Below are 12,653 nucleotides of genomic sequence, written 5' to 3' on the forward strand. Positions count from 1 at the left end.
GCTCAGTGGCTGAGCTTCGACCCAGGAACTGGAGGTCACTGGTTCGATTCCCCGTCAGGGCACGTGCCCAGGTTGTGGGCTTGATCCCAACGAGGGGGCGTACAGGCGGCAGCTGGTCAGTGATGTTTCTCTGTCATCAATGTTTCTATCTCTCTCTCCCTCTCCCTTCCTTTCTCTTTAAAAATCAATAAAAACATTAAAAAGTAAAATAAAATAGGAGGATAAGCTGGGACCTATGCAGTGAGGTAGTCATTTTATGTACAAAGAACAGCATATGCAAAGGCCTGCCCCTGGGACTGAGCTTTTCATGTTCAAGGAACAAAAATAGAGTTGTCATGGGAACAAAAATGAGTTAATACAGTAAAGCCTCAATTTTGCGGACCTCGATTTAACAAACTTCGGATTCTATGGACAAAATTTCCGGTATATGTGTCATATGTGAATAGTAACACCCTATTAATTTTAAAATGCTTTTAACCGCCGAAACCGGTTTGGCTCAGTGGATAGAGCGTCGGCCTGCGGACTGAAAGGTCCCAGGTTCGATTCCGGTCAAGGGCATGTGCCTTGGTTGCGGGCACATCCCCAGTGGGAGATGTACAGGAGGAGGCTGATCGATGTTTCTCTCTCATTGATGTTTCTAACTCTCTATCCCTCTCCCTTCCTCTCTGTAAAAAATCAATAAAATATATTTTTAAAAAAATAAAAATGCTTTTAACCAAGATTTGCTTATAATTAAATCAACAGGTTATTTTTTGTTGTTGTTGTTATTCACTGTTATTTTGAATTGGCCATATGTTGGAAAACACACTGCAGTAATTTTGCCGACATAAATAAATATTACATATCTACGACGATAGTCTACATATTTAAATCCAGGAGTCCCTGCTCATACACGATGTTCGGGGAATGCTTAGTATGTGATCACATCGCATCCTGTGGGTTAACTGGTTCTGTTGTCCAGCGGCCTGATTTTCTCCAGCAGTTTTAACTCTGTGAGGGGGATGTTCCCATGTGCCCTAAGCCACGCCCCAGCCGGTGCATTTGTTTATTTTTGGTGACTGGTGAAGGCACGCATTTGCTACACCTATTCAGTACAAACTTGAAATTACAGTGATACATATAGAAAGCTATTCTGTGAAATTAAACTTTTTAAAAATACATATACTTTATTGATCTTTTACAGAGAGGAAGGGAGAGGAATAGAGAGTCAGAAACATCGATGAGAGCCCTGGCTGGTTTGGCTCAGTGGATGGAGCGTCGGTCTGGGAATTGGAGGGTCCCAGGTTCGATTCCGGTCAAGGGCACATGCCCGGGTTGTGGGCTCGATCCCCAGTGGGGGACTTGCAGGAGGCAGCCAATCCATGATTCTCTCTCATCATGGATGTTTCTATCTCTCTCTCCCTCTTCCTTCCTCTCTGAAATCAATAAAAATGTATTAAAAAAAAAAAAAAAGAAACATCAATGAGAGAGAAACATCGATGAGCTGCCTCCTGCACACCCCCTACTGGGGATGTGCCCACAACCAAGGTACATGCCCTTGACCGGAATCGAATCCACTGAGCCAAACCGGTTAGGGCTGAAATTAAACTTTTCATACATACTTAATTTTAATTACAAAAATGTGTCTACATAAGTAAAAACAGGTAAACTAATTTGTCTATTCTTTAGCATACGCATTCAGAAAAACCTACTTTACTATATAATGGACTTTCGGCTTTAACAGACACTCCCTGGCCCGAATTAGTCTGTAATTTTGAGGTTTTACTATACATGCAAAGGCTGTATGGGGGGGAATCAGAACCGAGTTAATCAGACAAAAAAGGGAGAAAACGTTATTTTAGGCAGGAAGCAGAATGTACCCCGGTCCTGCAGGGGTGAGAAAAATCTTGCTGAGGGTGTCTTCTGCCCCCGGAAATGGCAAGGAGGCTGCCAGAAATCTGGGGTTGGTCGGGCTTACGCCTAAAACCCTGAACACAGGGCCTGCATGGTGACAGGCGATAATATTACAGTCATTCTGGAGGCACAGTCCCCGGGGCATATATTTGGGGCATGCTGCCCCTCCTCCTACCTAAATGGGCAGGAACCACCTTCAAAGATGAAAGCATTGGTAGCGTTCAAATATATTCTTTATTTAAGGGATGGAAACAGATAGGGAACAGAAAGATACCTTTGTTAGTTGCCACTGAAGTACCATCGAAAGAACATCCTGGGGAAATAGAGAGGTGGTTGTGTGTGGAGGAGAGAAGTTGGGGAGCAGATATCTAAGTCCTGGAAGTCTGAGTCCCAAAGGTGGACAGGGCCTGGACCCCTGGGTCTGAGGGAGGAGGGGCTGGGGGCCTGGACTCCTGGGTCTGAGGGAGGAGGGGTCGGGGGCCTGGATCCCTGGGTCTGATGGAGGAGGGGCTGGGGGCCTGGACCCCTGGGTCTGAGGGAGGAGGGGCTGGGGGCCTGGACCCCTGGGTCTGAGGGCGGAGGAGCTGGGGGCCTGGACCCCTGGGTCTGCGGGAGGAGGGGCTGGGGGCCTGGACTCCTGGGTCTGAGGGAGGAGGGGCCGGGGGCCTGGATCCCTGGGTCTGAGGGAGGAGGGGCTGGGGGCCTGGACTCCTGGGTGTGAGGGAGGAGGGGCTGGGGGCCTGGACTCCTGGGTGTGAGGGAGGAGGGGCTGGGGGCCTGGGCCCCTGGGTCTGAGGGAGGAGGGGCTGGGGGCCTGGACTCCTGGGTGTGAGGGAGGAGGGGCTGGGGGCCTGGGCCCCTGGGTCTGAGGGAGGAGGGGCTGGGGGCCTGGACTCCTGGGTCTGAGGGAGGAGGGGCTGGGGGCCTGGACCCCTGGGTCTGAGGGAGGAGGGACTGGGGGCCTGGACCCCTGGGTCTGAGGGAGGAGGGGCTGGGGGCCTGGACCCCTGGGCGTGAGGGAGGAGAAGCTGGGGGCCTGGACCCCTGGGTCTGAGGGAGGAGGGGCTGGGGGCCTGGACCCCTGGGTCTGAGGGAGGAGGGGCTGGACTCCTGGGTCTGAAAAACGAGGGAACTGGACACTCGGCGGAAGGAAGGAGAGCCCGGTGCTGCGATCCGGGACCTGGGTACTCACCACGCCAGGAGGGTCAGACCGGCTGAGGCTAAGGCTGCGGCGGCCGCGAGCAGGCCCAGGTTGCTGAGCGTCAGAGCCTCCGGCTTGGCCAGCAGCTCGCCCAGGCTGGGCCTCCAGGGCTCGATCCCCTCCGCCTCTCGCGGCGCCCAGCGAATCACTTCCCGAAAGGCGACCTGGAGCTCGGTCTCCCCGCGCGGGGGAGGGCCCGTCACTGCGGGGACGCGCACGTCAGCGGGGCGGGGGCCCCGCCGCTTGCAGCCCAGCCCCGCGCCGCTCGCAGCCCCGCCCGCACCGTCCCGCCCCGCGCCGCTTGCAGCCCCGCCCGCACCGTCCCGCCCCGCGCCGCTTGCAGCCCCGCCCGCACCGTCCCGCCCCGCGCCGCTTGCAGCCCCGCCCGCACCGTTCAGAAAGAAGTAGAGTCGCGCCAGGGGGAGCTGGTCGTGCGTGATCACGCAGGAGAAGGTCCCGCGGTGCGTGGGCTGCACTGGCCGGATCCGCGCCAGGTACCCGTGCGCCCGCGGCATATCTCGGAAGTAGTACGGGTCCCGAGTCCGCACCTGCAGGGACGCACGGGCGCGAACCCCCGGGCCGCCCTGGGTCGGACTCCGCCGGACTCGTTACCCTCCACCTACAAGCCGCGCCCCCGAGCTAGACCACGCCCCCTGGAGCCCCGCCTCCTAAATCTTGACTCCGCCCCTGGGGTCTGAAACTTGCGCACCCGCCCTGAACTATTAATTACGCAAAAGTCAGTCCCCCAGCCCGGGTCCTGCAGCGTGAGCCTCGACTCCTCCCCTAAATGCCAGGACCCTCCCTTTGCACGCAGCCGGAATCCAGACCGAGATCCCCCGCAGCCCCTCCCCATCTTCAATGAAGCCTAACTCGCCTCCAAAACACCTTCGCGCGGGCCCCGCCCCTACTCACACCCCCTTCTGCGAACTTCCAGGAATAGGTGATCTCTTCCTTGGGCAGCTGGAAGTTCACGGTGCAGGAGAACATGGCCTGATCGCCCCGTCTCACCGTCACGTCCTGAACTGGAGACGGCCCGCGCGTCACCACCTCGGCCCCGCCCTCGAACCGACCGCGCCCCTCCTCCAGCTCAGCCCTTCCCCGGGTTCCTCGGGTTCCCGCCCTCCCGGGCCGCGCCCCTCACCTGGGCAGTCCAGCGGGAGGTCGCAGACCTTGGAGTAGCACCCGCGGCAGCGGAAACGCCGGGAGAGCTCCTGCACCCCTGCGGGCGGGAGCGCTGGGTCTGGCTGGGCGCCACTAGCCTTTCCCAGCCCGCGCGCCCTTAAGCCTCCCTGGGTTCCATCCGCTGGAGCCCAGGCCCCGCCTTCTCCACGCTCATTGGCTGGTTCTCACCATTCTCTGGCCTCTGGGGTTTTTTTATTGGTTTGCTTTGGCTCTCGGACCCGCCTTTTTATGAGCTCGGTGCGCAATGCCTGCTTTTCTCCAGGGCTCTTCTTGGCTTCCTTCGGATCCGAGGCCCACCCCTGCGCTCCCACTAGAACACCTCCCCCACCCGCCCCCCCCCCCCCCCCCCCCCGTTTCGGCCCTGACCGCGTCCCTTATCCCCCGCGATCCTGAGCGTTGAGGGAAGTGCTTACCGCAGGGAGGGATGCAGGCCTGAACTGCGGAGAGAGGGGAAGCGTTACCGCCCTGGGAGTGTAGGGGGGTGCCCAGCTGGGGCTCCCCTAGGGGATGTTACTGAGCTTGGGTGCATTCCTCGGAGGGGACGGGGCCAGGCCTGCTGTATGCACCGGGGGCACCCGGCCGGGCCTGCAGAATTGCCCTGGAGGTGAGGCCCGGTGGCTTCTGGCCATCTAAGGGTGGCAGGCCCGCAGTGTGCACGGAGGAGGCGGGGCCAGCCCCGGTGCATTCCACCGATGGGGCGGGGCCGGACCCCCGGCGCTTCTCCGGGGCCGGGTTAGAGGCGTGGCCAGGCCTGAAGCCAGTAGCCCACTCTCACAGCGCGCGGGGCCGGGTCCAAGCCAGAGGCTGGGGCTCATCTGGGACAGGACCGTCCCACGAAGGGATCCTTGCTGGGGAGGGAATCTTAGATCGCAGGGGCGGGGCCAGATCTCCAGTGGTGCGTTCCTGCAGGAGTAGAGCCTGTGTCCCACCCAGGGCAAGCCGTTCAGAGCTCCATCAGGCGAATGGCCGCTTTAAGGCTGGGTTTTTTAAAAAAATTGTGTGCGTACCTGGGGGAAGGAGTTGGGAGTCCATTTTACCTTCTTTAAGCTGCGCAATGGCCTCCCGCATTTTCTCTGCAGCGTAAGGGAAGGCAACCTCATAGGACCCTGGAGGATGGAAGGGGAGGCCTTGTGGTCCAGTCTCTCCCCTCCTCCACCACCCCGTGCCCCCACGGTTGGGCGAGCTCAGCTGGACTCCCCGTAATGGTAAAGGGGCTCTTTCCCAGCCCCTCTCTACCCGTTTTGGTATAGACACCATTTCCTCCTCTTACCTCCTCCCACCTAGTCTATTCCCAGTCGCCTTCCTTTTTCCTCCTGCCCATCTCTCTGGTGGAAGCCCTTCTTGTATCATCTGTGTTTATCATGTTGAGGGATAGAGGGAGGTTAAAGATCAGATTCCTCACCAAGGCTTCCTAGGTCCGGCCTAGTTTCCTTTCACTCTCGATTCCATCCCTATTGTGCACCTTTCACTTCTCCTAAATGGGAAGGAATATTTTCTAGCACCTCAGGACCTTTGCACATGCTGGCTTCTGTTTCTAGTACATCTTTCCCCTACCCCTCTTCATCCTTCATGTCATGCCTTACATAGACAGTCCATGCATACATAGGCATGAGTTACAAAGGCGTTTGAGAGTTCCTAAGAGTTCACGTCAGCCCGATCTGGTTTGACTCATTGGATAGAGTCCGACCTGCAGACTGAAGGGTCCCAGGTTCGATTCCAAGTCAGGGCACGTGCTGGGGTTTCGGGCTCGATCCCCAGTACAGGGCATGCAGGAGGCAGCCGATCAATGATTCTTTCTCATCACTGATGTTTCTCTCTCTCCCCCTCTCCTTTCATCTCTGAAATCAATAACAAAATATTTTTTAAAAAAGAGTTCACGTCATACCTTGTGTCATTTACTTGGGTTTTCCCTGACTACAAACCCAATTTGAGTTCCCTATTTTTCTCTTAGTTCCCCCTTCATGGAATTCAAAGCTCTCATAAGGTTGTAATTACTTATTTTATATATATGGTGATCATTTAAAGTCTATCTCTTAAGTAAACATGTTCCCCTTTAGCGCTGTGCTCCTAGAACCCAGGAGCCAGCTCTGAGTCTTAGAAAGTGTGGCTCAGTAATGCCCGGCCAGTGTGGCTCAGTGGTTGAGCATCAACCCGTGAACCAAGAGGTCGCTGGTTCGATTCCTCGACAGGGCACATGCCCGGATTGCAGTCTCAATCTCCAGTAAGAGGTTTGCAGGGAGCAGTCGATCAAAGATGTTCTTCTCTCTTTTATGTTTTCTACCCCTCTCCCTTCCTCTCTCAAAAAGTCAATAAAACATTATAACTTTAAAAAAAAAAGTGTTCAGTAATCATGTGTAGAACCCCAGTATTCAACTGGGGTGGAGACCACAACGTGTGGTGGCCTGTGGCCCAGTTCCACCCCCTGGATGTTATATTTAACCTGGAAAGTGTTAAAATAATGAACCGGTTGCCGTTGTAAGATTTGGGAAAGTCACATAAAATGTTGGCGTATGTTTTAAAACATTTGGAAGAGCTGTAACACACAGAATTTCCACGAGGCTGCAACTAGCTGGGGCTTAGCGGCAACCACCCCCTTAGCCATGGCGTGTACCTGACACCTCTCCATAATCCCCACCTGGATTCATTTCTTCTCCTCATTCATTCCTTCACGTTCTCTGTCCTTATGGGTGTTTTTGAGTTCTGACCATCGTCTTCCAAACTACAAGGTTCTGTGACTTTTTCCAAAGTGGACGTTGGTTTGGGAAATCAGCGATGCAGAGGGTGTCTTAGGCTAAACGGTGCTTCTCCCAAATCCATATGTTGACGTTCCTAACCCCCGGTAGTTCAGAATGTGACTGTACTTGGAGACAAAGTCTTAAGGAGCGAATGAAGTTAAAACGAGGCCATTAGGATGAGCCTTAATGCAATGTGACTGACTTCTTGTACGGAGGAAATTTGGACTCACAGAGGGAAGACCATGTGAAAACACAGGGAGAGAGATCAACTACATCAAGGAAAAAGGCCTCAGAAGAAACCAACCCTGCTGACACTGACATCTCGGACTTCCAGCCTCCAGAATAGTGAAAAAATAAATCCCTGTTGTTTAAGCCACCCAGTTTGCGGTAGGCACAACAGCGCCAGCAAACTAATACACAGAAACTGCCAGTTTCCTCCAAACGTCTATTACTCTTTAGTTAACAGAATGCTTTCAGCCAGAAAAGCACCCCCAGCTAAAAGACTACATTTCCCAGCCTCCCTTGCAGCTAGCTGTGATCATATGACCTAGTGATGGTCATATGACTAGGTTCTGGCTATTGAGATGCAAGTGGAAGTGTCCCCGTGGGAGTCTCCGGAAGTAGCCTTCTTATTGAGTAACATGTGCCATCTTCTCTCCTGCTGCTTGACACTTGGATTGGATGGCGGGAGCTCTACCAGTCACAGAGGACCATGAGGACAAAGGGTATGCCCTAGGATGACAAAGCAGAAAGCTGGGAGGACCTTAGGTTCCCAAGACAATGGAGCTGTTATACTAGCCTTACGTGCCTATCTCAAGCCTTGTTTGGTATGGGAGAAACAAACTTCCCGCTTGCTTCAGCCATTTCGGGTCCCTCTGTGATTTAAAACCATATAGAAAGGGAGTGAAATGAGGATATTGGCAAGGGTGGCTGAAGTGATGATCACTGGGTATAAGCTGGAGAGAGGGGGGTACCGAAACCAGGAAGTGGGTTCAAGATGAAGAGTCAAGGGCTTAGAGGTCTCGTCTCGGCCACAGAGCAGGCAAGTGGTCTGGGGAGATGGCAGGATGATTAGGAGGATGTGGTCAGTGTGGGATGCTCGAATGAAAGGCCAGGATGCTGGAGGAGTCATTCAAGAAATATCTATGGGCCAAACCAAGTGATGCATGCTGAGGGTGAACGAGGTTTTTACCAAGGAAGCCATAGGGGTGGGGTGTTATATATCTATTAAACCCTGGGAGATAGAGTTGAAATGTCCAGAGACCGAGAGGCAGGGGTCATATCACATGAACCACAAGGTGGTGCTAATCGGTGCTGTGAACTCTCTCCAAAAGAGGTGTCTAGGGTGAGGAGCTTCCAGTGTTTCAAAGGTCTGGATCGGAGTCCTGGCTCTTCTTCCGCTTATGGGCACACCCAACCCACATCTGAGATATCCATCACATGACCCCCGCCCCCGTCCCTATGTGACTTTGGCCAAGTGACTTAACCTTCCTCACTTTCCTCGTTCATGAAATTGGGACCATATTGGTGTCTACCTCACTGGGTTCGGGGAACACTTAATGCCGTACAACACAAAAGCATTCCCACCTCCTCACACCAAATTATGTGCCAGGTACCATTTTGTGACTGCATGAGATACTGTCTGTAACCACTTAGAACGGTGCCTGGCACACAGTGAGTGGTACAGAAGGGTCATCCACTTACCATCCCCAAGTTTGAGATGAGGAAAAGGAAGCACGGAGAGGTTAGGAGAGTGGCCCAACATCAGATAGCTAGATCTGAAAACTCTGGTCCAGCTATCTCCTGGGCCCGTTCTCCTTGTCTAGCTGAGCCCCAACTTCTTCATCTAGAAATAGGGGTTTATAAAACCCCATCCCACCAGGCTGGTATGAGGCTATCCTTGAGGATAAGTAACATAAATAAATTTGTCTTGGCAGACACAGCCTCCTCCATATATGGGGCAGGTTTAAGCATACGGTCAAATCCTTGACCTTCGTTCTCCTCCATCTTCATGTTCCACCTCCCTCAACTCAGGCTCATCTTGACCCACCTGGACCACTGCCATTGGTCTGAGCCACCACCAGTCACCCTTGCTTCTGTCCTTGTCCCACACGGCCTCAGTCATATTGTGTCTCCTTCTTAAGGCCCAAGTTGGTACAAGGTAGCAGTTCTCAAAGTGTGTTCTCAAAGGGAACTTGTTAGAAATGTCCATTTCTGGGCCATACCTCAGACCTACTGGTCAGAAGCGGAGGGTTGGGCCCAGCACCCTGCCTTTTAACACGCCCCCAAAAGATTCTGAGAATTTATACACTGGCGCTTGAGAATCTTACTGACCTACAAGGTCCTACAGGATTTGGCCCTTGGCTGCCTCACTAATTTCATTTCATTTCGATTTCTCCCTCAATGATACCACGCCAACCACACTGACCCCAGGGCCTTTGCACTGGCTCTTCCCTCCACCTGGAATGTTTTTTCCCCCCAGGTTTTCTGCGTGGCTCTCACTGACAAAGGTCTTTGCTCAATTGGACCCTCTCAGGTGCACCTGTCCTGACCAACCTGTTTAAAATGATCAACCTGTTCCCTTGTTTTCCTCCATAGCATGGTTCACCAATTAACACACTATAGTAGTTCACTGACTACGTTTCTTGTCCGCCCCACCCCCACTCCCTGCAATAGAAGCAACCTGAGGGCAGGTGACTTTCATTAAATATATCCCTGCAGAACGTATTGCACCAGCTTCTCCCGGCCTCCAGTAGGTCCTCCGCACAGCCCCAGAGGGTCTTTCTATACCCAGAGCTGACCCTGTCCGTCCCCTGCGCACAAGACAGACTCTCAAGTCTCCCTCACCTTTCAGCTACATCCTGGACCCATTTACCTAGATGTCCCCCGGGTCCCTCGCAGTTACTATGTCCTAGCCCAGCTCACCATCTACCCCACTGCTTCTCTTCCTAGACCCCCCACCTGAGGGATGACCTACCACCCACCACCCACCCATAGAGCCAACCCCAGGCACTGCCCTTTAAGCTTCCTCTTCCCCTCCCCGGGAGGGAACAGCCCATCAGACCCAAGCCTCACCCATCCTGCCCTCGACGCCCTCAGCCCTGTCCCCTCAGCTCCATCTTCACAGCCCCCGCCCCAGCTCAAGCCTCCTCCACCCCAGCCTCCGCCTAGTCCTCCCAGCCTCCACCCTGGACTGTCCCCTCTTTTCAACATCTTCTGGGACAACATGGCGCATGTGGGGAGAAAGGGCATTTCCTGGGGTCCTGCCCTGCCCCCTATCTCTGCCAGCTCTGATTCTTCAGGTCTTTGGGGGGTGGGGGGATCGTAGCTGAAGTCTCCATCCTGGACCCCCAGACACCCACTGGGTAGGTGGGCCCCTTCCCACCTTTGGGGATCTTTGTCAAAATGCTTGGTGGGCAAGAGCAGGGAGCAAGAAGTAATGGCAGCTATTAGGAATAAGCCCTGAGCCCCCAGAACTCCGAGGAGGCCGGTTTATGTTTCACAACAGGGCTCGGGCCTCCCTTCTTTCCCCAACAGTTCCAGTCTCTGGCATAAGGACTGTAAGTTCTATCCCAGAGGAAGAGCTCCTGTTTGAGCTCCTCTCCTCAGGGGCCCCCTCCCTCTCTCTGAGCTCCGAAGCCGTCCTGGGAGGCAGGGAAGGTGTCCCACCTTACAGGTAGGTAAGTGGAGGTACAGAAGGACGCATGACACATCCTGAACTTCATACCCAAGAAGAGCCACACAGCCCGGTCAGAACTCACATCTACCTGATCCGACCTGGGCTTCAGGCTCCCGGTCTATCGGGACTGTCCCTTTACCTCCTGCCATCATGACCCTGAGAAGAAACTGGCTACCCAGTGCCATCTGCTCCTAGACCACTGCCACCTCCCAGGGACACCCCCTACCCCCTGCACACGCCCCCATCTCTTGGGGGCTCCAAGCCCACATCTCCCACTGCTGCCGCCCCCACCCCACTCACCCTGAGCGATGGCTATCTCTTGGAGGGAGAGGGTCATCTGGGTGAAGGAGTCATGCAGGTGGCTTCTCTCATCGTAATCTGGGGGTGGGGGTGGGGGTGGGGGTGGGGCAGAGGCTGAGGGAAGCAGCCCCCCTAACATATCACCTGTGTGAACATTCTCTACGACTTTGTCCTATAGCTACGAGTCTCTGTCCTCCCATCCAAATCCTCCTCCCTCTGCCCTGGCCGGTTTGACTCAGTGGATAGAGTGTCGGCCTGAGGACTGAAGGCTCTGGAGTTTGATTCCGGTCAAGGGCATGTACCATGATTGCAGGCTCCTCCCTGGCCTGGGTCCTTATGGTTGTGTGTGTGTGTGTGTGTGGGGGGGGGGGGGGGGGGGTGAGGGGGGGTGATTGCAGAAGGCAACCAATCGATGTGTTTCTCTCACATGGATGTTTCTCTCTGTCTTTCCCTCTCTCTCCCACTCTCTCTAAAAATCAGTGGAAAAATATCCTGGGTTGAGGATTACAAAAATAATAATAATAAAAAAAATAAATCCTTCTCCCCTCTGAGTCTGTCCCCTGAGCCTCTATCTTCCCCTCTCTGAGTCTCTATCTCCAGTCTCTACCTTTCCCTCTCTAAGTCTCTGCCCCCCATCTCTAGCCTCCTATGCCTCTGAGTGTCTGTCCCCCAGCCTCTGGCCTCCTGTCCGCCTGTCTAGCCTCTTTGTCCCTCGTTTCTGTCCGGCCTCTATCCTCCCATCTGAGTCTCCGTCCCCCATTCCTATCTACCAGTCTGTTGTCTCCCTCTTCCTGGGTCTCTCCAGGCCTCTCCGGTCCCCCCCGCCCCCCCCCCCCCAGGGCCCTGGAGGATGGTGGGGGGGTCTCCTCACTGATTTCAGTGTCCAGGAGGCCCTTAAAGGCAACCTCGAGCGCCTCCTCACACTTCTCCACTTTCGGGCCCGCCACCCCCGCGAAGGTCTGGCAGATGCGGATGCGCTCGCTGTAGGATGTGAAGCAGAGGAGACAGGTCCAGGCCGGGGCCCCGAGGACCGCGAGGGCCACCAGGGCGCAGGGCACAGCGCTGCCTGCAGCCAGCTGGGCCATCGCAGAGGGGGCTCGGCCTGGGAAGAAGCCGGGTGACCTTTGTGAGGTCACTGAGGGACAGGGGAGGGGCCTGTGGTCTGAGGTCAGAGGCCCGATTTCTGTTGCGGGTCAAATGTCAGGCGTGGGGTTGCAGGGAGGAAGGAGAGAGGGGTCAGGGGTCAGGTGTCGGGCCTGCAACCTCCAGGCTGTGGTTGGGCCGGATGCCAGGCTCCCAAGAACCTCACCTGTGATCCTGGACGTCCTCACAGGTTAAAGGGTCTCAGGGACCCAGAGGCCGGCAGTATGGTGTGCGGTGGCCCGACAGGCCCGGGGGAGTCGGGGCGGGGTGTGTGTGGGGGTGAATCAGAGAGAGACGCTGTGAGCGCCCCAGACTCAGACACAGGGGAGACACCAGGACGCACAATGAGAGAGAGATGGAGAGGCCCAGGCCACTGTGCAGACACAAGGGGAAGCGCAGGACACAGTCGGGATGGGAGAGAGAGAAAGCAGACGGGGCGGGTTCTGGAGGGGCAAGTCTTAGCGGGAAGGGGAGGAGGAAACGAAGGAACAAGGACAGGAGAGGCAGCCCTGCTCGCTGC

The 12,653-nt window shown here is 55.2% G+C and overlaps 1 protein-coding gene across 1 annotated transcript; it reads right to left on the reverse strand.

Annotated features, from left to right (window-relative positions):
• Positions 1-2,108: 2,108 nt before the first annotated feature.
• Positions 2,109-12,260, reverse strand: SPACA6 (sperm acrosome associated 6). The gene is made up of 9 exons (XM_070401819.1): positions 11,862-12,260; positions 10,991-11,068; positions 5,314-5,382; positions 4,690-4,713; positions 4,236-4,313; positions 4,007-4,116; positions 3,486-3,642; positions 3,086-3,296; positions 2,109-2,206 (listed from the first exon to the last, which is right to left on the reverse strand). Exons 1-9 carry the CDS (start codon positions 12,073-12,075, stop codon positions 2,173-2,175), a joined length of 975 nt encoding a protein of 324 aa, XP_070257920.1. The 5' UTR covers positions 12,076-12,260; the 3' UTR covers positions 2,109-2,172.
• Positions 12,261-12,653: the final 393 nt, after the last annotated feature.

This window comes from Myotis yumanensis, unplaced genomic scaffold (genome assembly GCF_028538775.1).
Source record: "Myotis yumanensis isolate MYYU_CA2020_CCGP unplaced genomic scaffold, mMyoYum1.0.hap1 SCAF_23, whole genome shotgun sequence".
Classification (NCBI taxonomy): Eukaryota; Metazoa; Chordata; class Mammalia; order Chiroptera; family Vespertilionidae; genus Myotis; species Myotis yumanensis.

What these genes read in the sequence shown, in the direction of transcription:
- SPACA6 (XM_070401819.1), bottom strand. Translation starts at nt 12,075, where the DNA reads ATGGCCCAGCTGGCTGCAGGCAGCGCTGTGCCCTGCGCCCTGGTGGCC. An exon ending in GGCCTGCATCCCTCCCTGCG is followed by an intron (nt 4,314 to 4,689) that starts GTAAGCACTTCC and finishes TCCCGCCCGCAG; the next exon opens with GGGTGCAGGAGCTCTCCCGG. An exon ending in GGAAGTTCGCAGAAGGGGGT is followed by an intron (nt 3,643 to 4,006) that starts GTGAGTAGGGGC and finishes GCGTCCCTGCAG; the next exon opens with GTGCGGACTCGGGACCCGTA.